General features: G+C 50.9%; 14 protein-coding genes across 14 annotated transcripts; 7 read left to right on the top strand and 7 right to left on the bottom strand.

Moving 5' to 3' along the window:
* Nucleotides 1–316: 316 nt before the first annotated feature.
* Nucleotides 317–3,618, bottom strand: IAQ61_005754 (uncharacterized protein). The gene is made up of 3 exons (XM_003836212.2): nucleotides 2,288–3,618; nucleotides 2,058–2,234; nucleotides 317–1,977 (listed from the first exon to the last, which is right to left on the bottom strand). The coding sequence occupies exons 1-3, from the start codon at nucleotides 2,766–2,768 to the stop codon at nucleotides 1,406–1,408; spliced, it is 1,230 nt and encodes a 409-aa protein (XP_003836260.1). The 5' UTR covers nucleotides 2,769–3,618; the 3' UTR covers nucleotides 317–1,405.
* A 1,129-nt stretch (nucleotides 3,619–4,747) lies between these two features.
* IAQ61_005753 (uncharacterized protein) lies at nucleotides 4,748–6,258 on the top strand. The gene is made up of 2 exons (XM_066096923.1): nucleotides 4,748–6,043; nucleotides 6,095–6,258. Exons 1-2 carry the CDS (start codon nucleotides 4,916–4,918, stop codon nucleotides 6,146–6,148), a joined length of 1,182 nt encoding a protein of 393 aa, XP_065952915.1. The 5' UTR covers nucleotides 4,748–4,915; the 3' UTR covers nucleotides 6,149–6,258.
* A 224-nt stretch (nucleotides 6,259–6,482) lies between these two features.
* On the bottom strand, nucleotides 6,483–7,400 carry CPD1 (2',3'-cyclic nucleotide 3'-phosphodiesterase; the record flags this gene model as incomplete). The annotated part of the gene is made up of 2 exons (XM_003836214.2): nucleotides 6,483–6,832; nucleotides 6,883–7,400. Coding segments are annotated over 2 exons (699 nt in total), but the record flags the coding sequence as incomplete, so codon positions are not given.
* A 301-nt stretch (nucleotides 7,401–7,701) lies between these two features.
* IAQ61_005751 (uncharacterized protein) lies at nucleotides 7,702–10,343 on the top strand. Its single transcript, XM_003836215.2, has 4 exons — nucleotides 7,702–8,128; nucleotides 8,192–8,322; nucleotides 8,390–9,170; nucleotides 9,221–10,343. Exons 1-4 carry the CDS (start codon nucleotides 8,063–8,065, stop codon nucleotides 10,067–10,069), a joined length of 1,827 nt encoding a protein of 608 aa, XP_003836263.2. The 5' UTR covers nucleotides 7,702–8,062; the 3' UTR covers nucleotides 10,070–10,343.
* Nucleotides 10,344–10,475: 132 nt separating this feature from the next.
* Nucleotides 10,476–11,265, bottom strand: IAQ61_005750 (uncharacterized protein; the record flags this gene model as incomplete). Its single annotated transcript, XM_066096922.1, has 3 exons — nucleotides 10,476–10,636; nucleotides 10,778–10,977; nucleotides 11,120–11,265. Coding segments are annotated over 3 exons (507 nt in total), but the record flags the coding sequence as incomplete, so codon positions are not given.
* Nucleotides 11,266–12,275: 1,010 nt separating this feature from the next.
* Nucleotides 12,276–12,991, top strand: IAQ61_005749 (uncharacterized protein; the record flags this gene model as incomplete). The annotated part of the gene is made up of 3 exons (XM_003836217.2): nucleotides 12,276–12,353; nucleotides 12,485–12,525; nucleotides 12,785–12,991. The coding sequence occupies exons 2-3, from the start codon at nucleotides 12,490–12,492 to the stop codon at nucleotides 12,989–12,991; spliced, it is 243 nt and encodes an 80-aa protein (XP_003836265.2). The 5' UTR covers nucleotides 12,276–12,353; nucleotides 12,485–12,489.
* A 1,791-nt stretch (nucleotides 12,992–14,782) lies between these two features.
* Nucleotides 14,783–16,835, bottom strand: IAQ61_005748 (uncharacterized protein). The gene is made up of 2 exons (XM_003836218.2): nucleotides 16,391–16,835; nucleotides 14,783–16,339 (listed from the first exon to the last, which is right to left on the bottom strand). The coding sequence occupies exons 1-2, from the start codon at nucleotides 16,762–16,764 to the stop codon at nucleotides 15,319–15,321; spliced, it is 1,395 nt and encodes a 464-aa protein (XP_003836266.1). The 5' UTR covers nucleotides 16,765–16,835; the 3' UTR covers nucleotides 14,783–15,318.
* Nucleotides 16,836–17,048: 213 nt separating this feature from the next.
* IAQ61_005747 (uncharacterized protein) lies at nucleotides 17,049–18,397 on the top strand (the record flags this gene model as incomplete). The annotated part of the gene is made up of 4 exons (XM_003836219.1): nucleotides 17,049–17,349; nucleotides 17,412–17,506; nucleotides 17,562–18,146; nucleotides 18,197–18,397. 4 exons carry the CDS (start codon nucleotides 17,049–17,051, stop codon nucleotides 18,395–18,397), a joined length of 1,182 nt encoding a protein of 393 aa, XP_003836267.1.
* Nucleotides 18,398–18,737: 340 nt separating this feature from the next.
* IAQ61_005746 (uncharacterized protein) lies at nucleotides 18,738–19,897 on the top strand (the record flags this gene model as incomplete). Its single annotated transcript, XM_003836220.1, has 2 exons — nucleotides 18,738–18,922; nucleotides 18,973–19,897. 2 exons carry the CDS (start codon nucleotides 18,738–18,740, stop codon nucleotides 19,895–19,897), a joined length of 1,110 nt encoding a protein of 369 aa, XP_003836268.1.
* A 90-nt stretch (nucleotides 19,898–19,987) lies between these two features.
* IAQ61_005745 (uncharacterized protein) lies at nucleotides 19,988–21,457 on the bottom strand (the record flags this gene model as incomplete). Its single annotated transcript, XM_066096921.1, has 2 exons — nucleotides 19,988–20,564; nucleotides 20,697–21,457. 2 exons carry the CDS (start codon nucleotides 21,455–21,457, stop codon nucleotides 19,988–19,990), a joined length of 1,338 nt encoding a protein of 445 aa, XP_065952913.1.
* Nucleotides 21,458–21,864: 407 nt separating this feature from the next.
* On the bottom strand, nucleotides 21,865–23,023 carry KRR1 (ribosomal RNA assembly protein krr1; the record flags this gene model as incomplete). Its single annotated transcript, XM_003836223.2, has 2 exons — nucleotides 22,908–23,023; nucleotides 21,865–22,830 (listed from the first exon to the last, which is right to left on the bottom strand). Exons 1-2 carry the CDS (start codon nucleotides 22,965–22,967, stop codon nucleotides 21,865–21,867), a joined length of 1,026 nt encoding a protein of 341 aa, XP_003836271.1. The 5' UTR covers nucleotides 22,968–23,023.
* Nucleotides 23,024–24,013: 990 nt separating this feature from the next.
* Nucleotides 24,014–24,485, top strand: IAQ61_005743 (uncharacterized protein; the record flags this gene model as incomplete). Its single annotated transcript, XM_003836224.1, has 2 exons — nucleotides 24,014–24,276; nucleotides 24,356–24,485. The coding sequence occupies 2 exons, from the start codon at nucleotides 24,014–24,016 to the stop codon at nucleotides 24,483–24,485; spliced, it is 393 nt and encodes a 130-aa protein (XP_003836272.1).
* A 469-nt stretch (nucleotides 24,486–24,954) lies between these two features.
* IAQ61_005742 (uncharacterized protein) lies at nucleotides 24,955–25,368 on the bottom strand (the record flags this gene model as incomplete). Its single annotated transcript, XM_066096920.1, has 2 exons — nucleotides 24,955–25,042; nucleotides 25,109–25,368. The coding sequence occupies 2 exons, from the start codon at nucleotides 25,366–25,368 to the stop codon at nucleotides 24,955–24,957; spliced, it is 348 nt and encodes a 115-aa protein (XP_065952912.1).
* A 227-nt stretch (nucleotides 25,369–25,595) lies between these two features.
* IAQ61_005741 (uncharacterized protein) lies at nucleotides 25,596–26,524 on the top strand (the record flags this gene model as incomplete). The annotated part of the gene is made up of 2 exons (XM_066096919.1): nucleotides 25,596–25,644; nucleotides 26,160–26,524. The coding sequence occupies 2 exons, from the start codon at nucleotides 25,596–25,598 to the stop codon at nucleotides 26,522–26,524; spliced, it is 414 nt and encodes a 137-aa protein (XP_065952911.1).
* Nucleotides 26,525–26,537: the final 13 nt, after the last annotated feature.

Raw genomic sequence — 26,537 nt, 5'->3', positions numbered from 1 at the left:
AGGTAGAGAGTGTAGCCGCAAGGGTTGGTGATACCAGGGACTCGACGCTAGGCCATAATCGAGACTGGGCATTGGCGGGGGGGAGTGGGGGGGGGGAATTCCAACATTCCTCGCTCACCATTGCGGCCATTCGTTTGTCTCCATGGCTTCTGCTCCCATGCTCATGCCCGGAACTTTTGTAGCCAAGTCCCTGCGTGAGAAGGAGATCCACCATCATTGCCACCACCCTCGCCATCGCATTGCACCACCGCACCACCACATCAACCGGAGACGCCGAATCCGCCCCCCCCCCCAGGCCCTTCGGCGCAGCGAAAAAACCCCACCATCTCTTGTGTCAGCCTTGGCCCGCAAAGCTTCTCCAATGACCACACGCGCGAGCTCTGTGAAGTGGGGGCAGATCTAACTTGGCAACTCTAGGCCCGTCGTTAAGGCCCCAGGCTTCTTTCTCCACCCCGCCGCCCGCCACGGGGCTTAATTGTACATCGGAGGAGGTCAGGCTGGGCGGTTTGCCAGAGTCGGGTCAAGGGAACCTTTTTTGCCGACCGACACACAAGAGAGGTGGATCAACTGTTCATCTGTTTATTGGCGGTTGTGGAATAGCTGGGTTGGTTGGATTTATTACCTGGCCTGCAGAAACGAGGGGAGCGCCTTTGTGGGGTGGTTGCGCTTATCGTACCTACTACCTACTCTTCACTGTGGACGAACCGGTAACTAGGCAGACTAGACTTTTGTGGCGTTGGAGCAGCCGTCACGTCTACCCGCCTATTTACGCATCGAGCAATAAATGTCGCAATTTTCATCATCATCATCATCTCAAATCCCATCCCCAGCCGAGCCCAAGATCTCCCCCCAAGCAATCTGGGCCACTCTTAATCCGCGCTCTCCAGTCTCAGCCGTGTTCCCTGTTTTGTGGCTCCTGGGCCTAGACAAACACCACACTACACCCACCCGACCCCACGCTTCCTCATATCCTGCTCCTGCCTACCCATGTGCCTGTCGCTTAATCGTAAACGGCATGCTTCGGCTTCCGCCGCACTCCAGACGCTATTTGGCGCATGTGCTTGCGACCCGCAGCCTGGAAATCTGACAAGGGAAGAAAGGATGGTTGTGTTGAAAGTATACCTACCGCGCGCAGTCGTCATGCGAGTTCAATTCCAAGAATTCTGGCCATCCTCTTCCCTCTCCACGACGAGGAACCTGGTACAAAAGGTAGCATGAGCAGAATCTGGGATGATTCAATGAGGCTATCATGTCCACAAATCTTTCTCTTGTAACAATCACAATGCACAAATGTTGGCTAGCCGAGGGCATATTACGATTCCACTGCCTCTCTCCTCCTAGCATACAAACGTGCCCGTTTCATCTTGAACTCGTCGCGCCTCGCAGCTCCTCCTGCCACTGCACATCACAGTGCCATTCCAATTGGCTTGCGCTTCACAGAAGGGCTATCGGGAACCTCTGGTAGGCTTTCTGTCAATTCCTTCATCGCAAGTGCGTCATGCTCGTGTTGATCCCTAAGTTTCGCCATGGTCGTCACCTCTCCCAACCAGCGCTCACCTGTTTTGTGGTCGAAGTGAACTGGTTGTACAACGCCCTCGTAATCAGTCATGTCTTCCAAAGCCGGCGGATAGATGATGGTCGTCTCCTTGCGCTCAAAACCCTCGTCTGTGATGTACGATTTACCATGGATGACCTCGGGTTCCGTACGCCATCTCGACTGAGCCTCGTAGCTTTGTGGTATCTGTTTTTGCATAATCTCCCACCACCTGTTCTCGCCTGTACGTGACGGCAGTTCGTCAGCGGTGATCTCAATGAGCCCCTCGCCGTTCGGATTGGGAATGAAGTGGCGCGGTGGCAGCACTTCCGTGTGCAAGACTGGCTGTAAACGGTGGTAGTACGAGTAGTTGTGAATTTCGCGATGAATCTCGTGCTGTATGATTTCGTGCTCGTGGGGCTTGATGACTTCGTGTACGACAGCTTGGGTCTTGTTAGCCCTGACGCGAGATTGGAGGAGTCTTGGATAAGACTATGAGCATGGAGTATGAGCAGGTACTTACGTGCTGCGACCGTCGTTTCCTTCTCCACATCGACAGTGTCTTGCAAATTTACTACACCATTCAGGAGAGCTGCTTGCTTCGCTCTCCAATCCTGTACGTTGCCGTTATGCAGATCACTTATGCCACTGGAACCAATGGATGGCCCCCTAGCTCGTCCTTGTGTCGAATTGAAGGATGCTGAAAGTGATGTCAGTATGCTGTCAGACAAATGTCGAAGATGACTTGATTACCTGGTGCTTTTGGGAGAGGTTTATCTCGGCCGGAATCGAGTGAAGACCTTTTCCTGGTATTATAGCGATCAGGCACATGATGTTCCCCATTGACGTGTTGCCTGCTGTCGCTTTGTCCAATGTGATGTAAGGCGGGTAGATAGGCATGATAATCTTTGGCAATGGAAGGGTCGACAGAAGTTGTTGAAGATGTTGTGGGCTGTGGACGGGTGTTGTGGATTTTGGAAGAGTGCAATGTTGTTATGCCATTACCATGTTGATCGTAGTGACCAGCGCTCACGGGTGGGTTGCTATGGCTGGCAATCGAAGGCCCATTGTGGTGATGCAAAGATTCTCGAGCGCGCCCATCCGTAGGGGTAGAATGTCGCTCAGTACGTGGACTGGATGCTTCCGAGGACTCGTAGGATTGGCGTGGTGATGAAGACGAAGGAGATTTGCTGCGACGTGAGCCGCGCAGGACCGCCTTGATCTTCTGTTGCATATCGCCTAGCTTTCAGGGAAAGTGTACCTAAAAAAAAGCCAAGGTAAGAGAGAGCAAGTTGAGAGCGGGCAGAGCAAGTCAGGTGAGTTGTTCCGGATAGCTTGAGGTGCTTGTGTCAATTGGTAGCACTTGAGAGAATGGGGAGGCAAAGGAGCCAAAGGTTCACGACATGATGACGCAGTCGGACGCACTTGTCCACAGACGCTCGCGTAGGACAAACATGGCAATATTGGGAGAACTAGGTACGAATTGCTTCTAGAATCAGGCAGGGGAGGGATGAGGCAGAAAAGAGCGAGTGACACGCCAGATGAATTCAGCTCAGGTCAGAAGCAGATGGTGGCTGCACTCTACCTGTGTGTGTGTGTGTGTGTGTGTGTGTGTCTATGAATCCCTGTGTCTGTGGTGTGCATGTCTGTGGTGTTGTCTCTGTATGTGCATGCATGATGGCTCCTGCCGCCGTGGGATCCAGACTGCAGTCGTCCTTGCCTTCCATCTTGGTGGGGTGTGTCAGGCCCCTTCCAGTCCCTCCCTGCCGCTAAAGCAAATCGGGCTAACCCAAGACTATCTCTCCTCTCAGTCTGGTACTTCTTACCCGGCCACAGCTGATGTGTGGCGCCTCTCGATGACGTCGACTATGTGCCGTCGGTCCCTTTTCTTTGGCCAGGGACTGCTCTCTGCTCTCGTTGCAGGGAAAAAGAGAAAAGAGAGAGCAGAGATAGAGAGAGAGAGAGAGTGTGTGTATGTGCATGCACTGTGTTGTGTGTACGGTATGTGTGGCACTACACCCATGACGCTGCAAGAGGGATAAAGGGTTGTCCTCATCGAGACTAAGGTAGACCGGCATGACGACAAGGGTGACTTTTTTTGGTTGCGGACGGCTCCACTGATTTATCCCCATCGCATCAGTTACCAAGCCATCTTCAGCAGAGCCATGTACCCGACTACCTAGCACCACAGTTCCATTACCGGAATGATCATCAAAGAGACTCTAAACGGGACGGGATAGAAAAAAGCAAAGAGGTGGCGGGCCATCTGCCATGGTGATTGCGGAGATGGCTGGGATGATGGTGATGTTCTATGCATGCACATTGATAAACAATGCGATATACCTGTGTAAGTATCTCCCGTTCTGTCCTGTTTACTGTGTACTGTGTGTACTGTGTGTATTGTGTGTACTGTGTGTACTGTGTGTGCAGTGTCACTGTGTAGATGGGGGTGTGGAAGAAGTCCATGGATCAGAAGATCTGCACAGGGATAGCGGGGGAGGGTCGAGGGCCGTGCAGATCATCGCCACTACAACACATACGGTAACAGGAATGTCCTATGGCGATCACAGCAATCTGCATCCAACTCCAGCAAGTACACACAACGCTACAACCGTAATCATTCCTACTCTACCTATGCATCCAGCCTCATCCCCTATCCTGATTGGGAACGAGGGAATCAATCTTGTTCTTGCTCTCTCTCTCTCTCTCTGTCTCTGTCTCATACACACACACACACACTGCAATATGCACACACACACTGCAATATGCACACACACACTGCAATATGACTGCATTTCCCGTAAAGACGCCGGCGGAACGCGTGGGAATTACGGTTGCAGCGCGTAACATAGCGTCCTCCGTCATCTCAAGCGTACCGCTGCTGTCCAACTAGCTCACGATCGAGCAATGGTTTGTGGCGCCTTTGTCTCATTGGATCACACCTTTTGCCTGACGTATCGAGCCCGCTGTCAACAGCCCCACGGAGACCTTTACAATGCGACCACCTGCTAACGGATCGTGGTAACCTTGCCTCGTCGACCAATGGCTGCTTCTGAACACAGCGATGGAAACAAGGCAGCTGCTCTAGAGTAGAGTAGTACTCTAAGAGTACAGTCGTCTTGTGTAGGATGGCCAAAGAGTGGAGACGGTCTGCCAGCTGTGCTTGAATCTCAAATGTCGATTACGTAGTTGTGCGTTTACTGTTGGGGGACGTCATGCTCTGCCGTATAAAGTACTCCCTACCGCAGCTTCCTCCGCCGTCATCATCATCACACACACACAAACATAAACAAAAACAATCATCTTCCTTGATACCCACCACCACAACTTCACTCCAACTTCACTACCCCCAATCAACCACCCTCCCCCCACACAATCACAATGGACAAGGCAAAGGCAGCCATCACCGACTTCATGGGCCGCTCAGGTCACCATGACACCACCGTACACGAGGCTGTAGCCCCCGCTGTCGTACAAGAGACCATCAAGCCCCATGTCCACGAGGAGGTCAACACTGCCATTGACAAGGAGGTTCACCAGGACCACTACCACCGCACAGTGCAGCCAGTCAAGGACCGCGAGGTTCTGCCAGAGAAGCACGAAGCCAAGATTGGTGCTGTCCAGCACCGCGAGTTTGACCACCGTGACCACGAGTCCACCAAGAAGAACTTGGTTGCTGAGCAAGCCCAATTCAAGGATGAGAGGCGTGTCGATGCCACCTCCCACAGCCAGAGCGTGGCACCTGTTGTCGGCGGTGAGCACGTTCATCACCACATCCATGAGACGATCCAGCCTGTCGTCCAAAAGGAGACCATCCAGCCCAGTGTTGTCCACACTACTGTGCCCATCCACGAGGTTCACCACAACAAGGCCACTCACCACGAGACTACTGCTCTGCCAGCGATGACCATGGACCAATTCAAGTCCAAGGGCGGATCTCTCACCGGACGTGAGGAGCGCTACGACGAATTCGAGGGTGTCCCTAAGAACATTGGCAGCACTACTGCTGGAGGTCTCGGAGCCGTTTCCGGTCTCTCGCACAAGGAGGGCCATCACAGTAAGGAGCATGCCCGCCACGGTGACTATGATGCTACGCCTAACCATCATTCTCACGCGGGCATCAAGCAAGGAGGACTCACCACTAACTCAACTACCTCAGGCCACTCTCACGGAACTGCCAACCCTCTTGATCGCAACAACGATGGCCGCGTCGATGCTCGCGATACTGGCGCTATGGGACAGGGCAATCTTGCTGGATCCTCAACACAGGGTGGTGTCCTCGGTAACAACGTTCACTCCGGAACTTCCCATACTGGTGCTCACCACGGTACCGACGGCGTTATTGGTGGAACTCGCAACGAGTCTGACCGCCTCGCACATCGTGACCACGAAGACGGTAACCTGCCCCGTGCCCTAACTGAGGACAAGTCCCACTTTGAGCCTCATCATTCGTCGACGACCAACTCACACGATGCAGGTGCGCACAAAAAGCCCAGTCTCATGGACAAGGTAGGATGACTGCACCGATCTTAGTGTTGTACACATGCTGACCTCAATTAGTTGAACCCCAAGGTTGATGCCGATGGTGATGGCAAGGCTGGTTTCATGAAATAGATGAGTGTGACGGAGTCCTCACGTCTGAGCCACACCAGAATGGCTTGTTTTCATCATAATATACCAATTACGTAGTAACTCAACGAGCAATTGAAGTAACTTGAAACAAAGCGTGGTTTTGTTTGACTTGGCGGTGCAAAGGCCAGTACATGTCCAATGTATACGACTAACGTTAAGCGTCACTTGGGAACAGTTGATCGCCTACTCTGGCCCTGCTCCTCAACATGTCCTAATGGGACACAGCTTCCCCCAACGTTCCCCTCATTGAACAATCAATCATTGATCCGCGTCATCATGACGCACAACCCGTAAGCCGCATCCAGATGCGGTCTTTGGGGGCCCGTGTGGGGTAAGTCGGTCTCTTAGCTTCTACAGATAAGTTGGCTTCCCCAAAGTCCTCTGCCTGCTTAGCTATGAGACTAATTCATAATGTAGAGTAGGCAGTGTATACACGTGATGACGACTTCGCACGCGGACATGCATACATGGACCATGTGCTCTCTCTATAGATGTCGTTCCGCAATCGGCTTCCACTGAGCAATGGGTTGATCAGTCGGCACAAGCACCACTTTGCCGCCCTTCCACCCACCCAATTCACCGTGTCCATGCACATCAACACCCAACTGCATAGCCATGCCCTCCACCCTTGACAACTCCGTTTCAGTCACCACGGGACAGTCATGACTTTCCACGTCAGCATAAGGTGACAACCGTGAGAGCTAGCGTGGACATACTACAAAAGACTCAGATGAGGATTATATTGTTGCTCCGCCCACCCTTTCGCCACCTCTTCCTCTCCAAACCCCTCCACCTCCTGACGGCACACACGTGCAAGATCTCGCACCCCAGCGGTCTTTGCACACTGGACGTATAATTTCCTCACAAACACATCTTCGCTGGCTAGCTGTTGGAAAGTGATCACCACGCCGTCGGTAGACGGCAGATGGAGCGCATCAAGCCATGCTTGTGGATCAGAGCTGTATGACGATGCAGAGATTTCGGAAGTAAGGGTGATGTGGGGGAGGAATCGGTGGGGAGAGTGGAAGTGTGAGGATGTCTGGGAGATGAGGGTGGGGAGGAGGGTGTGGAGGGGGTGGGTGGGTGGGGGTAGGAGCCATAGGGATGATCCTGGCATCTTTGCAAGCTGGTGAAGATGGATGGTCTGTATATGCGATGCTGAAGTTCCGTGGTCGACAGTTTTTCTCGACGTGACAAGTAGGAGTATGGACTTTGGATGGCTTGTATTGATGGTCACCAATACCGGTATAGTCGGGATGGTTGGCTACTCCTACTAAGTAAGTCGACGAGGAGAGTCTTGCTTGATGTGATTGGCCAACCACGGATTCTCTGGTCTTGGCAGGCACAGAAGCGAAATGTCGGCAGCACGGCGTCATACGGTCTGTGCGGGACCCCCTCCACTACTCATGCGCTCGGGTAGTTTGAGTATCATGTGACTTGCCACTGCTACATCCTGGCTCTCTTGATGGCACAAGACAAGTAACGTGATCCTCAAACTAGCCGAGATAACGAGTAGTTACTGTGCCACTCGCCCGCGATGGCGTAGGATGTACCACAGTGCAATGCCACCTGACAACACATCCCACAATCAATCCATCACAACGCGTTCAATTCTGCTTATCCCGGTCTACTCTTAGACGAGGGTTCCTTTGCCTGCATCGTCTATGTTTTTACCCTAGCCTGGCATGGCTGCTAATGTTACCGTAAACCTGGCGTCGCTCCTGCAACGTTCCCACGGTTGGCATTCGCGTCGCGCATGTGAAAGCCCGCGCACCAGTCTCAAGGAACATCGCCTGACTGCTTCATGGCAACCCTTCTCCGCATGACCGCATTTCGCCATCGCTACATCGAACATCTCTACTTACCTCCACCGCTCCATGCGGTCCTGTCAGAACCATGGTCAATGACTCCTGGGTGCGGATCCTTGTGACACTCGTGTGGTTCCTCTCCGCCGGCATCCATGTGCGTATATCCGCGAAGGCGTTCTTTTTGAACGCATGGAGACCATTCCCTAATGCGTTGTAGCAACTTTGGTGTTGGCTGTGGTCCCCGAGCACGACTACGAAATGTCTCGCATCCATGGCGTCTGCGCAAACTTACAAAGAGTGGCAGGAGGCTGCAAATATGCTGGACAAACACTTGGCTTATGATGCCTGGTACGTCTAACTGTGTTGTGTTGTTCTCCAGAATTCTAGTAGGCCAGGCGCTGAAATAATCTCCCAGGCGCCAGAGCAACTACAGCAAATACTACGATTACCGCATGATCCAAAGCCGACATAACCTCTTGGTGGATGCGCAAAATGATCCAGAAGGCATTGATATTCATACCCTCATCAATCTGGTTCAGACGGGTCTCATACGCAACCTCGGTAACATTGCAAACCCAAAGCTTTATAATCGTGCGTTTTACGGTACGAAGAGGATCATTGGTGAATACATGCTGCAAGTCATCGGTGCTATTAACATCATCGAAAAGTATCCCACGTCGAAAAATGGGTATACGGACTCTCAAAAAGAGTCTACAATAACCAGTTTCAAACGATCGTTCGGCCATTCCGCTCTTATACTGCAAGGCGGGGCTATGTTTGGACTATGCCATCTCGGCGTTGTTAAAGCACTACTGGAGCAGAAACTACTCCCCCGATGTATTGTAGGGACCTCTACAAGTGCTCTCGTCGCTGCATTCGTGGGTGTTCACACTCGTGAAGAGCTCCCGGGGTGTTTGACTGGGAAGAACATTGATCTCACGGCGTTTACAAACCGACCCTATAGGAAAGACACTGGTTATCTGGGGCGCCTTGCAACGCTGGTTCGCCGTCTGAAAAGGTGGTGGCATGTCGGCCACTTCCTCGATCTTGATGTCCTGGAGGAAATGTTGAAGGCAAACCTGGGCAATATGACATTTGACGAGGCTTTTTTGCGGACAGGGACGGTGCTGAACATCATCATCACTGGCAGGAACGGACAACCTGTAGTGCTGAATTACCTCACCGCTCCATATGTTGTATGTTGCTCTAGCTTGTCAATGACCATTGCAGCACTAAATCTCCCCAGTTCATTTGGTCAGCAGCCCTCGCATCCAATGCCGCACCTTCCAATAAATTGGATCGTCCGATAACAGTCATGTGCAAGAATTATAACGGGGCGGAGATACCTTGGATGCATCCAAGCATGTCAACGTTCCAACCTCCTGGAAGCCGACCGAATCATAATGCTTCGCCCCTCAATGAGATCCGTGTACAATTCAACGTCAACCATTTCATCATCTCGCAAGCGCAGCCCTACATTGCTCCACTGCTACGGACCGATCTACACGAGCCAAACCCAAAGCATCGTGGACTGTTGAAGGTTAGTGTGATACTGGTACAAGAGTTCGCAAGGGAGATGCATCATCGTCTACGGCACAAACCTCAAAGTGGCGGTATATTGTCCGGACTAGCCTGTCTGATACTCGACGAATTCGTCCCTGGACTGAAACTCACCCTCGTCCCCAAATTCCAGCGCACCGACTTTCCGAAGCTCCTCGACCATCCAACCCAAGAAGTCATTGACTACTTCATCCTCAAGGGCGAGCGAAGCGTCTGGCCCGCCGTCAAAGCCATCAAAACCCGCTGTTGCATCGAGATGGAGCTGTTTGACGCGCTCGAACGTCTCAAGCGTCCTACGCCGCCACAGCCTGGCCATGGCACATCCACGGAAGCTCTATCTAGCGACACTTCCCAAGAACCCCTGGGCTGGCACTCAAGCCAAGGTGGAGCTTCATCCTCGTCGTCCCAAGGCAGGCTCTCGGGCCTGGCTTTGGCGGGTGCTAGTATCTCAAGGCGAAGTGGTGAGGGTGCGGCGTCGCAGATGAGTGCGGCGGATCTGGAGACACAAAGGAATCGAGCGCTGTATGGGGATTGAAGAGTGGGAGCGATGTAATATATGGGGGGTTTGGCGATTGGATGCAGGATTTGGGTGGGAAAGGAAGCTGCACGGGGGATGTTGGGGGTGGGAGAGTACGCTCTTTTGTGTGATGTGTGTTGGTTGAGGATGCGAAAGTATTATTCTCACCTTTGCAGGTGTGGAGATGGACCTGTGATATTGTTAATCACCGTTTTGAGGAACACATGAAGAGTAGATATCACTCTGAGGGGCTCTACAAAGACTCGTCTCGTCTCGTCTCGTCCCGTTTTATAGTCTACACATATGCTGTCCTCCATTCCTTCTCTCTTATGGATATAGCCTCGTGTCGTGTCATATCGTGCCATGTCGTGTGGTCATGGCATACCTAGAGATTTGTCAGTCCTTGGTGTGAGGCATGTAGGTCTTATCTATGCCATTGGGATGATGGATTGGGTATGGGGTATCGAGTACCTGGGTCGAGCTTTTCGGATGAGGTTGGAGGTGTGGCGAGGTAGTACGAAGGTGATGTGATGAGAGCGAGCAGGTGTTGAGGCTGTACTGTGAAAATCTCGAGGGCGATTTTTGCTGGGATACAGTATAGTATATAGGCAAATATAGTAAATCTACCAGCTATACTACTATCGCTATCCTACCATCACAAAACAAGTCACCGCAGCCTTCCCGGGAAGACAATCAGTGGTGGACTATATTATCAACATCACATACAGTCTGTAAACTTGCCGTATCGATCTAGCACGTCTTCTACTTTCTCAGTGTTGCTGCTTCGCCGCAAAAGTTGGAGGGTTGTGAGGTTGACGGTTTGGGTGAGATGGAGGTTTGGCTGTATGTGGTTTGTGTGCGATTGCTGGATGCGAGGCTGTTGGTGGTGGTGTGAGTGGGGGTGAGGATGGGGTTGGGGTCTTGCTCTATGTGGTTTGTGTGTCCTCAAGGCTGGGTTTGGACGTTGGGTTGGACGTTGGGTTGTGTGTGTGCCGCTTGGGATGTAGATATAGTTTATAATTGTATCAAAGCCATGCTACGTATAATCCATGAACGAAGCTGCTGTACGTGATTCCCCAAATCTTGCTTCCTGTGCGCCACTGCCTGTGATCTCGCTGATGGTGTGGGTATGGTATTCCTACCGCTGATACCGGTCGTCGTGCTGCCCGTGAGACAAGTGTGGTGAGGGAGTGTGTGCGCTGTTTGTCTTTGAGTCTGGGTTGTTTTGAGTGTTAGCTGCTCTGCGCTGTTGAGATGTTGGGGCTCTGTGGGCATGAGCTGGCTTATCGTTGTGGCGTTTGTGTGCTGTTCACTACGGTAAAAAATTGTTTACTGTAGAATGGTACGCTAGGGGTTTACTATATAGGTGTAAACTGACCTCGTGTATACCTGTAAATAGGTTTAAAGTAGTGGTTTACTTTATTATAGGTGGTTTAAATTAAGTATAAAAAGTAGTTTTATATCTATTATACGCTATAATACCTAACTAAGACTAAAAGGGGTAGAAAAGATTAGCTTCACGCTATACGCACATATGACATAATAATAAGTCATGATATTTTTACTAGTAGGAGGTGGTGATAATAGAGGTGGTGGTAGAGGTAGTGGTAGAGGTGGTGGTAGAGGTGGTGGAGGTAGTGGAGGTGGTGGAGGTAGTGGAGGTGGTGGAGGTGGTAGAGGTGGTGATAGAGGTGGTGGAGGTAGTGGAGGTAGTGGAGGTGGTGGAGGTGGTAGAGGTGGTGATAGAGGTGGTGATAGAGGTGGTGATAGAGGTGGTGATAGAGGTGGTGGTAGAGGTGGTGATAGAGGTGGTAAAGAAGATTAAAGAAAGGAGGGGTAAAATACTTAAATAGTTAGTAGGAAACTAGTTATTACTAATACTAGTAGATTAATAGAAGTAGAAATAAAAGTAGTTTACTTTTGTGGAATACATGGTATAATAAACCCTATTTAGGTTTACTTCTTCTACCTAAACCACTTCTTGGTCTACTTTAGATAAATATGGCTACTGTAAACCGGTTTTGTACTGTAGTGGTTGTAGAGCGTAGAGGTGAGTGTGCAGCTTGTGAAGAGCGTGATGGAAGTGCTTGAGTACTTGAGTGCTTGAGTTTGGTTTCATTTTGCCAGTTGTGAGTGTAGCTGGTGTTCGCCTGGTACTACCTGTGAGAGGCATGTTATCGGCTGCTGTGTGAGAGTCCTTGGGTCTGCTTTGCTTGCCTGCTAGGTGTTCTGAGTGCTCAGCTCGTGACGAGCGTGACAGAGGTGCTCGATTCCTTCAGCTCGCTTCCATTATGCCAGGCATGTAAGTGTCACTGTTAGCATAGCTGGTGTTCATCTGTATACTGCCCGTAGTAGTGTACGAGTTCTTGAGTCTGCTTTGCTTGTCTGTGACGCGCTCTGAGCCCTCAAGATCCTGACTGCCCACTGAGACAGCAATAATGCTCACTGAAGCGTTGAAGTGCGCCTCCCAGTCAGTGTGTAGAGGCGCTGCTCAAATGACATTGGCTTTGTTGCTTCCTATTCCTTCACTGATGGCAAGGCGTTCAGAGGTTCTTCACTGTCTCCGGGCACGATTTGGTGAGATGATGACGCCGGCGACTCTATACTACAAGCTCTGCTTGCTCTTCCACTACTATTGACTGTATGATCCAAGCTATCTGACCCGGTGTTGCTCCTCACTCCATGACTGAAGCTGTGATTGCCCCAGTGCTGTCAGTGACTCCATGACTGAAGCTCTGCCTGCCAGGTCTCTCATACTCATCTTCTGTCACCGCATTGTGTCACAATACACGAACAAGTCAAAATACTACTGGCTCCGGTCCTGATGACTTCAGATCCAGCCACGACGGGCTGCTCATTGCCATCGTTTCTCGCCATTCAGTATCCACCCTCTTCCACAGCACCTCAAAATGCCACACTGTGCTCGCTGCCCTCGGCTAATCTTACCTCTTTCCGTGTCCTGCCCGGCTGTCCACGCCCGTGCCCACGCAAATCCGCAGTCACCTCGTCTTCAACTAGCACCCACGGCCTTCTAACAGCATCTATACCCGAAGGAAGGCACGCTAGTGTCTGCTAAGCGAGGCTGGCGCCGTACCCTGCACGGACCAACAGTTTGGCAACATATAAGCCTGCCTCCTCCCTCCCCAAGACAACAATTTCTCACTATCGCACACCAACTCAGTGGCCAATACATCAAGAGTTCCAGTAGCCTTGAGCATTGGAAGCATTCCTCCGAATCTTTTCTTCTTTTTCCAATTTCTTCACTTCCACTTTGGCCTTTCATCATGGCAACATGGCTTGAGTACATTCACTCTTCGGGTCTTGGCACTTGACATGACCAAGTAAGTTCGACAAGTCCTTTACACATTTGACTTGACACTCACCTTTGATAGATATACAAGACATGCATCTTCGAAACAACATCTGATCATTCTTCATGAATGGTTTGAAGGTTGTATGTCTTGTCGACATCACTCATCGTGTCTTCATGATAACACATGATCACACGACAACAACACTTCAACATCAGATGACTTGATCATACAACATGAACAATTCATGAACAATTCATCATCATCACTTCTTCATTAGATGACATGACAACAACACTTCATCAACACTTCAACATCACTTTATCAACACTCCAACACTTAGATGACATGACAACATCACTTCAACATCATCACTTTGTCAAGTGCCATTCACTATACCCTTGGTGATAATTCAGTAAGTCTCTTTCTCTCTCTTTGTCTTATCACTCTAACATCTTCAGTCATCATGGACGAGTCAACACAGAACCAGCCACCTGAAAGCTCCCGAGCGCAGGCTGCTTCGACTCTCCTTCGCAAACCAATTCCATCCCCCCCTCGATAACTACGACCGGTCGAGTGCAGCTACAATATGGTTTGGAAACAAGGCTGGCTTTGGGGATTTGGTCACTGTGAATTTACTTGCATCACTCAGAGGGCGACTCTTCGGAGTTCAGGACAAATCTGAGTGGACAAGTATATGAGGACTTGGCATTTGCATCGATCAGAGGGCGGCTCTTCACAGGGCTCAGGTCAAATCTGGGCTGATTGCAATGTCTTTGTGGCTTTTTGCATCATTCAGAGGGCGGCTCTTCACAGGGTTCAGGTCAAATCTGAGATGATCGCAATAGGAAAGGGTTTGGAAAGTGTGGCGTTACTCAGAGGGCGGCTCTTTACAGGGCTCAGGTCAAATCTGAGGGATTGCAGTGGAATAAGGGTTTGGAAAGTGTGGCATCACTCAGAGGGCGGCTCTTCACAGGGCTCAGGTCAAATCTGAGGGATTGCAATGGAACAAAGGGATGGGATGCATGCACTCGACCGGTCGATTCGAAACGAGAACGAAACAAACACGAGAGGTAGAAGGAGTGAGGCTCTGAGGATGAATGAACTACGAGCTCTCAAAGGTGTCTTCAATGGTTCTTATCAAGGGTCTTCAAGGGTCGTCTTCAAAGTCTCAAAGAAAAAGAGTCAAGGGTTCTAAATGGCCGGCGGGCCTTAGCAAGTCATTTTATCATACCAATCAAACTTCATGACTGCAATTACTTCTTCCTTCCTCTTTGCTTATGTGTCTCAATGTTTCTTTATCATGTGTCTTTCTCTCGCTATGACTTATACAATCTCAAGCTGTCTTTATCATGTTTCTTTATCCAATCCATGCTCTTCTATTGATGGTCGATGTGTTTACCTCTGCTCAACTTCTTCTCTCTTGACTAGCCTAATAATTATTACGTGCCACCACCTAGACAGACACACGAGCATATAACTACAACATAATGCGCGATGCAGTAGAATTAAGCTGCATAAGTGCGACTTGCACTCACTTATTAGGGTCTCACAGCTATTACTACCTCGCAACGCAAGCCCTTTATTGTGCCACACCACAGTGCAGTAGAGTGCAGTGCAGTCATCTAGTAAAACCTAAACGAGCAACGTGTACACCCGCCAGACTCGAAAATTCCCATTTAAGTGCCAACGCACCTTAGCTTTGCGCAATCTGTCCCTCTCTACACCGCCGCACTCAATGGTTCACCAGGCTTCCCTAACACTCGAGCGCTCTATCACGCCCCTCATGCTTACCGCATAATTTACAAGTCTCTAGTCTTCAGCCACAGCACTATGCATAGGCATAAGTTAGGCATAAAGTGGGATCAGGTTTGCGAGAAGCACAATGGAGAAGCAGAAGTAATGTATGTGGGTGATGTTTTAAACAGCGCTCTGCTTGGATGTATTCTGTCACTCCTAAGCCTTGATATTTGCAGGCTGCTTAAAGTACTTGCTAGGAATAAACGGCATCCTCGTCACCACCGCCTTTCTCTTCTTTCCCCTGACCAAAACCTGTACTTCGGTTCCAGCCTTGTGCATGCCATCCTTGATATATCCCATTGAGATGTTCTTCTTCAGTGTCGGCGAGGGACACCCGGACGTGATACTCCCAATTTCCTCGCCCGCATCGTTGACAATCTTTGCGCCTTCGCGCGCAGGCGCGCCATCAATGATGAGACCAATGCGCCGCCGTGACACGCCGCCGCCTTCTGACTTCTTTTTAAGTTGGCGCAGGATGACTGAGTCGCCGTGGAAGCCGCCCTTTTCGCGGCGATCCTTGCCGATGATCCAAGAGAGGCCCGCTTCGACAGGTGTGGTGGTGTCGTCAAGATCGTGGCCGTAGAGACACATGCCCGCTTCTAGACGGAGGGTGTCGCGCGCGCCTAGACCAGCGAGGCGAAGCTCGTCTTTTGAGGAGTCGAGCAGGAACTGTGTGATGGCTTCTGTGGCGTAGGGAGGAATGCTGATTTCGAAACCGTCTTCGCCTGTATAGCCGCCACGGCTGACGAGGACTTCTGCGTCGGTTCCTTTGATAGTCGCGGGGCTGCATTGGCCAAAGTAGAGAGATTTCAAGTCGGCTTTGGACTTCTCTTCTAGCACGCGAGCGAGGATCTCGGCTGATAAGGGGCCTTGGAGGGCGATGAGTCCTTGGCCATCGAGGATTTTCCAGTCAACGGGCTGGTCTGGGTGCGCTGATTTCCAGGCTTCGAGCTGCTCTTTGAAGTAGGCCGTGTCCTTTTCCCGGCAACCAGCATTGGTGACAACGTAGAATTTACCTGGTAGGCGTGTGACTACGGTGTCATCTACAATACCGCCTGTTCCAGGATGTAGCAAGGTGGAGAGGGTGGATTGGCGCTCTGGAAGTGTGGACAGGGAGGACGGAGTGATGCTCTCGAGGAAGGCTTCAGCGCCTGGTCCAGAGAAGTGATGTTGAACCCTGAAACAGTCGTCAGACGTTGCCAATTGCGTCCTCTTGAAATGTCCTTACATGTGACCGACATCGAACAAGCTTGCTTTTTCGCGCGTCCAATTGTGCGAATCAATGATGCTCAAATCGCTATACTGCACTGGCATATCATAACCGCCAAAGGGCACAAACTTGGCGCCATACTTGCTATGCAAATCATACAGCCCAGTCCTACTGGGTCCCTGCTGTTTCTCTCCTACCTCTGACGAGGCAAAGCGAACATGTAGTAGTTGTGATTCTATGGCGACGACCTTGCGGGGTTGTGAGGCTCCCACTCGGCTGACACGGGATCTTGACGAGAACTGCGCCGTGTGCTTGAATTCTGCCCTCAAAAGTCGTGGTCCAGTGGCATTGAGGGCTGGACGCAGCACTGTAACCGCTTTTTTCGACGCCATAGTTTCTGGTTGTGGAGAAGAGAAGGGAGATTTGGGATGCGACTCTTTCTCTCCCAAGGGCGGGCACTGACGGTCGGCGGTGTTATATACAAGCTCGAGGACCCACGCCAATGACGGCAGGCCGACACTAACGCTAAAGCTATCGCAGCTTCCCCGTAGGACAACCACCGCATCCCATTAACCCATACGGCGATTCTTCCCCCATTTCGCCTACGCCCATACTGCCTGGCTTTTTCTGCGCCTGCGCCCCGACCGCCCGCCCGCCGAGACAGTTCGCAGCAACCATGTCAAAGGGCAAGACGTATTTACTCGTGTCGCTGCCGACGTCCATTTCGCCGTCAAACCACGTCGACGAAGCTCTCACAGCTCTGCGCAGCACCGTGACCAATGACGTAGGGACCACCTCCCCCTTTGCCATACCCAACTTCAAGATTGGCACTCTGGATGCGCTCGTACAGCAGGCGGATGATCTGGCCAAGCTGAATTCCGTGTGTGAGGGTGTGGTTGGCAAGGTGGGGGAGAGCCTAAGGCAGATATTGGACGGAGACGAAGGGAAGGTGCAACAGCAGAAGACAATCAACGACAGTAAGCCGACTTGCTTCTGTTGAACCTGGTGGGGAGAGCACCGCAGCTTACATAGTCTCTAGAGCCAGTCGACCAGTACCTGCGGAGTTTCCAGTGGAACAAGGTCAAGTATCGCGCAGACAAGCCCATCAAGGATCTGATAGACTCGCTACAAAAGGTAGTAGCCAGCGCTCTCCACACAAAGATTCGGACCTCTCTCTGACCATGTCCAGGAAATCCAAGGCATTGACAACGACGTCAAATCCAAATTCTCCCAATATACCCAGACCAAATCCGCCCTCGCAGCCGCAGAACGCAAACGCACCGGGAACCTTGCCACCAAATCCCTTGTCAACATTGTCCCTCCTTCTGCCCTCGTCCGCGACTCAGAATACCTCGAAACACACCTAGTCGCTGTTCCCAACACTGTCGTCAAGGACTTTTACAAGCAATACGAAGAGCTATGTCCGATGGTTGTACCACGGTCGGCAAACAAGTTGGCAGCGGATGGCGAATTCACGTTGTTCAGCGTCATAACGTTCAAAAAGTATTCGACAGAGTTTGTACATAAGTGCAGGGAGAAGCGATGGACACCGAGAGATTACAAATACAAGGAAGGTGGTAAGGAAGAGGAAGCCAAGGAGGCAGATCAATTAGCGAAAGATGAGAGGAAGCTTTGGGGCGAGGCGCTCCGGTTGGGCAGGACGGGATATAGCGAGAGCGCCATGATATGGATCCACGTACTTGCGTTAAGAGTGTTTGTTGAGACGGTGCTACGGTATGGATTGCCGTTGGATTTTGTGTGCGGAATTGTGCAGGTAAGGATGCATGGCATATAAGACGCCGATTTGAAACTGACACAGGGCAGACGGACCCAAAAGCAGCAAAGAAAGCAAAAGCGAACCTCGATGCAGCATACTCGTACCTCGGGGGAAACGCATTCGGCCGCGATAACAAGGGTCGTATCAAGAAGGACGATACGGCCACGACGAACGATATGCAACAAGCAGGTCATTTGGTGGACCAAGAGTACACAGCATACGTCTACTATGAATTTGAGGTTGTGTAGTCGAAGAGTCATGCGTAGGAGCATATTGGAAGAAGTCTGTAGAGATCATTACAGGCAAAATTGTGCATAGTTGACTCGACGGCGCACGATTGACGCGATTATGCCTTTTTAAAACATCTTATCATGCTTATAGAACATGTATCCAGGATCCAGATACATCGATTTCAGCGACTGGAATGATACACTACCAACACTGCCCAAGTATCTATGGCCTAAAGCGACCTAGCGCTTCCGTGAACACGTGAACACGTGAATTGTCCATCCAGGTCGAACGCGTCAACCTCGTCACGACAGACGTCCACCTTCAAGACATTTCACACAATTTCCACACGACCTGACAATGAGCAAAGCGAGCGTCGAACAAGCACTTAGCGGACTTGTACCAGCCCTCAACGGTCCTCTGCCACCGGAACTCCTCGAACTCGCCCTCTCATTTCTCGCACGCTCCCGCAGCGTCGCAAGCTCCTTGAAACCAGACGAAGAGATAGCACGACCCTATGCCTGCGCTCAATTAGCTTGTGAAAGGTAATTATCATCATAGAAGGTGTCCAGATATAAGCGCCTGATTTCTACAGGCTCAAGAAACGACTCAACTTACCCACCATTACATCACGACCCCCATGCGCCCCACGCATCTACAAGAAACTCTACGCATACCTCACAAGCGCACTGCTACCCCCGTCCACAACGACTCCCAACCAACCTCAAACACCACGCAAGAACAGAGATGCAGCAACGAACTCCACGCAAAACACGCCGTCAAGAACACCGACGAGCGGGAGAAGAACACCAAAGAGTACACGAGGCGGTGCGCATACATTTGAAGAAGCGCCAGAATGGGTCATGCCTGCTATCCGCTCACTAGTCAAGGCATTTGAGTATCCAGCCGCCGCACCGCATATATACACGGGCGTTGAAACCATACTGCCACTGCTGGCTAGGACGACTGCTGCTGCTGGAGCCGAGACGCCGAGTAAACGCTCACGAGGCTCGGATTCGAGGCGGAACGAGATAACAGACACCCAGATATTAGGCCTGATTGCTGTGGTGTTCCTTTATGTGTTCGCCCGAATGAAGGATGTTGACGTGTCGGAAAAACATTATGCCGTGTGGAGCGAAAGAGCTGTGCGTATGCTTTGTGAGACAGCGGTTGGGGAGACGACGTCGTCTGAGGAGATGTTGCTGGTGATGGAGGCGTTGATGCCGATGGTGCATGAGGAGGGCTGGTTGGACATGGAGTGGTTTTCGAACATTTTGCCCGAGGGGAGTGGGGAGGCTGTGCAGGGTGTGGAGACGACCGAGGGAGATCAGCCAGGGGCCAGCGCTGTAGCGGTAAAGGGGATGGGAAAAGGTATGGGAGGTGGAGGAAGCGAGTACATTGGTTTGGCAACCATGATGCAAGATGCCACGGATTACTTGGGCGAGCGCCAACGAGACAACTATCAGCAGTGGAAATCTCGTATCCTAGAACGCGCTCGGGAAATCGAATCCACTACCTAAAAGCGTCTATAACACACAACCCATAACTACCACTCCTTGCGAAATTCTAGCAAAAAGACTATCCTTATCCAACGCCCCATTCGCCAACGCCTAACCCTCCACCCTTCTCCTCCAACTCCAATGCCCTTTAACCCCCTCCCTCCTCACCGCCTCCCAAACCCGCCAATTCGCACTCCAAACCCCATCCTTCATCTCGATCGCCCTCTTCGCCCTCGCCGCATACTCGCGCGCCTTTGACTCCTCCCCAAAACTACTATACGTCAGCGCCGCAAACCCGTATGCCATATCCATGAAGCCTTCAAGGCCTTGCTCGTGGTGCAGGCGCAGGAGGTGTTCAGCCATGGAGGGCGTGGCGGGGGAGGACGGAGTGTAGTCGTTTAGGTGGGATTGGAGGGTGTGGATGAGGGAGAGGGTGGGGTCGGAGTTTGGGGGTGGGTTGGAGTTGGAGTTGCGGTCTGAGGAGGAGTGAGTGGTGGAGGAGAACGAGGGATCGGAAGTACAGCGTGCACAACTGCATGTAAAGCCGAAGGAGGAAAGATGGGATTGCCGGTCTGCGGTGCTGTCGAAGGGGGACGTGTACGCGATTGTTATCTCGTGGCCGCGGGGGATGGCGCGGGTTGCATGGACGTGGTGGGTTAGAGTTGTTGGGTCGATTACATATTGTGCACTGTTTTTTGGCTAAGGTTAGTATAGGGTTTGTTGTTATTGGTGTGACAGGGAACGGCTCAAATTATTTCGGGGGATACGATAGGTGTTTGTTTTCTAGGGAGGATGGCCATAGGCATAGAACAGAACGTACTTTGGTCCACAGTCGTGATTCAGTCGGCTCGTTTCTGGCCAGACTGCTAGGTGGTTTATACCCTGTACTTCAAGCTGAAAGGTGTTTGCCTTGACTATATCCTGCACTTTGACCCTCTCGTCACCATACACAGTCGCCAGGCCCATAAATTTGTCTTTTACACTCTCCTCGCCGTCCTTGCCGTCAGGCAACTGGGAAATCGCAATTCGCCACCACTTCTCGCGGTTCAGGGTGCCCAACTCATCTTCGAGGACGGCAAGAAACGCAGGCGTGTATGACGTGACGCGGTCTCCGAAATCAAGTGTATGGGAAGCCACCATGCCGATGCCTTTACCTGGAATTGTTTCTGTTCGCCAGGTTCCGGTGTCGCCGTTGATGTCTTGTTCTGCTAGGATAGATGCATTGTGGAATACAGGCAGAGAGGCAAAATGATTGGCAAGGTTTGGAGTGGTGAAGATGGATAGACCTCGGCCAGAAGCAAAGGTTGTGCTTGTGTAGACGCACAATGGGGAGTTGAGGGATGGGAGAGAGGGGGTGCAAATGGGGGTGTGAGACCATGGGAAATTTTCTTCTTGCTCTTTTGGCCATGTCTGTACGGGATGTGCCATCTCGTGTATTCCGTTGAGATGGCACGAGAGTTGGACTGTGAGAAGAGGGTAGTCATGCCAGCACTGGCGATTCAATGTGACGTGTGCATGTGCGCTGTGGAGATACGCCAGAGAAGTGATTAATCGTAGCGCGATGAGTCGGATTAAAACCATTATGAGAGGAGATTCGCACTGGAAAGAATTTTTTCAAAGGCAGTGAAAGTATTGACATTTTCGCTCTCGATGAGATGTTCAGCTTCCTTAGGTGCCAAGACTTGGGGTGTTGAAACGTGGGATGTCAGAACTAAGTCTACGAGGCTAAGTCCAGGGCCGCCAAGTCGCTGGTTTCGACAAACATCGATGGATAATGATGGCGCACGTGGGACTTGACGATGGAAAATATGGGTATTGAACTTCGAAAAGCTAACCTGAACACCTGTCAATGCTACATAGATGTGAGACAACATCTTACTCCTCCAAACAATGCCAACCCGGCCTGATTACCAATCTGGCGGTACTGCATTGCCACAAGAGCACATCTGCTGGTTCATCTGCCAGTGGATATTAACACGACGAAGACCTCATTCCGCATTCCCGCTGACTTCTGAACTCCGCTTCTTCTTTTTCTTCTCCTTCTCTTCACCTTCCTCTCGTTTCCGCTTCTTCTTTTTCTTCTCGCCATTCTCTTCTGGCGCCACATACTCGGCCATGCGCTCTTTCCTCTTAGCGTCCATCTTATCTTTCATCTTCTCCTCGCGCTCCTCCCTCGCCTTGCGCTCCTTGGCATGCTTGCCCAAAAAGAATTCTCCACTTTCAATCTGCAGATCCACCTTGCTCTTTTCTTGTGGCGGCGGGAATGGTGTGTATACCTTCTTGCTCTTGTCGGTGACTTTGTGTGGTACTCTCCGTTTGCTGAGCGAGCGCTTCTTGAAGTTGGGAAGGAAGCGGTCCCAGCTTTCATTGACAAGTTCAGGGTCTTTGGCGAGCTCCTTCTTGATCATGAGCTCTTTGATGGCATAGATGGGGTGGATATTGTGCATTGTGTCTTCAATGATGCGGCGCACCGTCTTGAGGCCTTTGAAGGGTCCCATGGCCGCAACCGTGTTTCCTTGTACGAGGAGATATGTTTCTGTGAGAAGCTCCAGTGCTTTGAGTGTAGAACCGTTTGGGCCTAATATGCGCTGCCGCCTCTTCACAAAGCGGTCCTTGTTTCCTACGAGGTTTCGAATCTTGATGATGTCCATGGCTACGTCGTCGTCGAGGATTTTGACGGCTTGCGGAGCTGGCACACTTCTGGCGAGAAGCTTAATGAGATCGCGCGCGTTCAATATCGCAGCAGGATCCCATGTTTTTTGCGTGGTCCATACGGTCATGGAACCTTCGACCAAGTTGAGCTCACAGCCTATGCCCTGCTTGGCCAGCGCCGATGTGATGAACTTCCACGATCCTTTGAGATACTGTTCGCGATACTTGGGGAAGAGGGTGGAGAAGCGTGACTCGTCTGTGAAGGCGCCGGCGACATTGTCTTCGGGCTTGAAAGGTTCAATCTGCACGGGAGGAGATTGTTAGTTGGTTGCACGGATTCCGCAGTCATACTAGTCACGCATTGTGGCGCATGGATTACCTTCCACTTGTCGATGTCATCTGTGTCCCATGGCTTTTCCTTCTTGTGCGTCGAGGGCATTGTGGCGGTGACTGGCTTTGGGATGTGCAAGAAATTCGGGATTCGTGATGGTCTCGGACAACTTTTTTGCGCAATTGGACATGCGCGCTAGAAGTTATTCGTTGGCGCTTGGACCACCCACGGCCACTAGGAGGCTTATCTCCGCTTCAACATCAATTCACATGTAACGTTACCGGTACTCTGCGCCATATATATCATCTCCTCCCAACGAGGCTACAACATGCCTCTAAACAACAATCCCCCAGGGCCATTCTTTGATTTCCTCACGGAATGCTGCTTCAGATAGAAAGGCATGTTTGTTCCTAGTCTCGTCTCACTTTTGCGGCCCACCAATCATCCTCCCATTCCTGCACAAACATCGAGCATTCGTATAACTACCTATGTACCTACCGTATGGTCCGGGAGTCTATGTAGGACGCAGTCAGCAATCAGCCTCTGTATTTTAGGATTCGCCACTAGATGTTTACACGGCTTTATCGATTGCTGAATGCATTCTCTAGTCCAATGCACCGTCTATCGATACAGCAATCTCGTGCTTCCAATACTAGCATTGTGGCCTTTAGTATTGTCATACCTGCCGTCGTAGTCGCACACCAGCCCAGCTCACCGCTTACAACAGCCAACCGTTGACTGTCACGCTACAGTAGTCAATTTATTAGTTCTCGTCAATATAGCAAACTTCGCATGGCAGTTGAAGTTCCAAGGTTAGCACACGCCATTCTAGTAATCCTCGCCTCATAGCTGTCTGGTTGTAGTACTGCAATCGGGATTAGTGAATCCACGGTGTCTAACATCAGACGGAGTATTTGAGGTGCCTTGACGCCGCAAGAACTTCAAGATAAACAATCTCCGACTTCTAACAACACTTTCAATACTCTGGACCGTGTCTCGATTCTCTCAAAACCGCGCCATTATACGCGTTTTCCGAATACTTCGATCCAACCATCAAACAGGACAGATTTACTTCTATATCTCCACCTCACCCCGGCTTGACTGAGCCTCTTACACACTCATTATAACCTTTCTTCCAATCTTGGCCTCACAAAATGCTCCTCAAAGCAAGTCTCATCATGTCCCTCTTATCCACCATGCCACTTGCACTCTCCGCCCCCACCGACCCCCCTCCAGACTACAGCCTCCCCGAGCCTTACAACTGCGGCTACGTCCTCACCGAGCACAACAGCAGTTCCTACGCTGGCCTCCCTGCGATAAACTGGTGCGCGCCCATCTACTACAATGAAAGTATCCCGGGTTATCAGGAGGCGTGGGCGTATAAATTATTTGGAGGCTGCAAATGCGGCTTCTTCAGGTGAGTAATTGGCTTCCAAATTTGTGTTCAAATTTGTGTTTGGTCATGAGTTGGAAGTTTCTATGCTAATGTAGAGTAGGGAGGTTAACGATTGCATTAATACGATAAATCCGCCGTTGATTGAGGGGCCGACACGTGGAGGTCCGGGTCATGAGGCGCTGTTTAAAGACCCAAAGCCGAGGTGGTTCAACTGTTTCAAGACGACTTGATGTGGATTTGTGAGATATTGTTGGTATGCGAGTCTTGTTGTGTTTCAATACGATGCGTGTCTTTCTAGGTATGGTTATGCCTTCGGGTAGGACAGACCGTGTATGTAGTCTGAACTTATATTCTGACTTTCTCCAATTCTTTTCATTGTTATTTCTTAAGTAGTCCATCATGTACCCAAGCCAAAGATAAAATATGTATGTCAGGCTCAAAATTCTACTATGCATTGCGACAGTGATTTTAAAGGCAGATAGCAGACATTGAACTGAGGTCATTAATCCTAGTCTTTTAAATTCTTCCTGTGTATTCTCAGTCAATCTATCGCATGTCCTCTGCCCTCTAACTCTAATCATAACCATCTGTACTCCCAAGCTCACGAACACAGAAATTACCAGCGTATCATCCCTGTCAATCACAATCTATGCTCCCTAACAATATAATCCTTCATCTTCCTCAACGCTCCAAACGCCCTCACAGACCCTGGCGGCTTCCGCGAAAGAACATAATCGGCGACTTATGCTCCGTCAAGCTCTCAAAAACCTCTACGCGGTCAATGATCCTATTACGAACACGTTTTTATGCTGGATAAGCATATACGCGAACCCAATCGCATTCGGACAGAGACCTATTGAGTTTACCCAGTGCTAACTTCGCTGTGCCCATCAACCAATTCCCCTGTATCTGCAAGAGCCTGCGTCTGAAATAGACCCCGGTTAAATCAATCGTCTCACCCTCATCTTCGCTTGGACAATCAGTGTCATCTGGATCCGCCTCCACATAGCCCTCTGGCATAAGGCCAGTCTCGTATTGCAGGCCGGCAAGCAGACGCTGTTCAATGCTGGATGCACCATTTACAAGGACAAAACCATGCACCTCGTCCTCCATCTGGCCTTGCCGATAGGACCGGGCAAATAACTGGGTTTATTCCCCTCCGATACTCAGGGTATCCGTCACAATAACGTAGTTGGCGATTTGAAGATTCATGCCAACAGACATGCACTTCCAAGAAGCCACCATGATCCGGACGTTAGGATCAGTTTTGAACGCGTGCTCGGCTGCTGCCTTCACTTTGATACTTGTGCCCGCTTTGTACTGGACGGTTGCTCACAGGAATGCCGGTCACATTCGATACGAGCACTGAAGAAGGTCTCGCTCTCCTAGGTATGTTGACTGAGTTTTCTTTTTTCCTTTTTTTCTGCGGACGTAAGTAAATTGTAGTGGTTGTGGTGAACGGATGAGCTGATGTAATTGAAGGGAGATTGTTTGTCTGCTCCAAGGCGCGCCGTATGATTTGCAGGGCAGCAGTGTTCTCGATGGATACGGTCAGGAAGAAGTTGATATTTCCTTGTTGAGCGTGTGGGACGTCTTTTCCCCAGAGCGCGCAGAGGACATCAGAGGATTGGCGGAGGGAGGGGAAGTCGCTGGGTGGGACTGGGTGCGTAAGCTCGGCGGCTCGGATGGCGTAGCTGTGACGGGAGAATGTCATGCAGCCTGTGAGGTGAGTAGGACTTTGTGTATGTATATATAGCGTTTGCCTGCGATATTTTTGGGCAGGGAGACGATGTTGGGTGATGGATGATGTTCCTATTACCTCCGTCTTTGCCATTTACGGCCATGATGAATTCGCCGCCCGCCAATTGCGAGCCACAATCGTTAGGAATGGTACACTGCAACAGGATTCGACCCTGGTACTCACTCTTCTTCGTCGATGGTCGGGACCAACGTACGTCTATTCGTCCACCGGCTCGTACTTCTCACTGTAGTCGCTGTGAAACGCCTACGATACAATCCAATTCCCCCCTTCACCAGTACACTTAGTCGAAAAGTCTTTTGCCCGCAAGAAAGGTCCCATGCCCCAGTGGCCTGTTGGACCGGGTTCAAAGTTGCAGAAGTCCACGAGGTTGGCGCCAGTAATTCGCCAGCCCCATCGGTTGAGGTGGCCTGTGTATTGCTAGCTTGGTATACAAAGCAATTGTCTAGATCAGAATCAGTTTGGGCAGACTTACTGAGACCCCACAAGCTCCCAGCAAAGGGACGGTGAGGTTGGAACATCT

This window comes from Plenodomus lingam (genome assembly GCF_022343315.1).
Source record: "Plenodomus lingam strain CAN1 chromosome Unknown contig_23, whole genome shotgun sequence".
NCBI lineage: Eukaryota > Fungi > Ascomycota > Dothideomycetes > Pleosporales > Leptosphaeriaceae > Plenodomus > Plenodomus lingam.
Note: the sequence above shows the minus strand (reverse complement) of the source record. Positions and strands in the feature narration are given on the sequence as shown.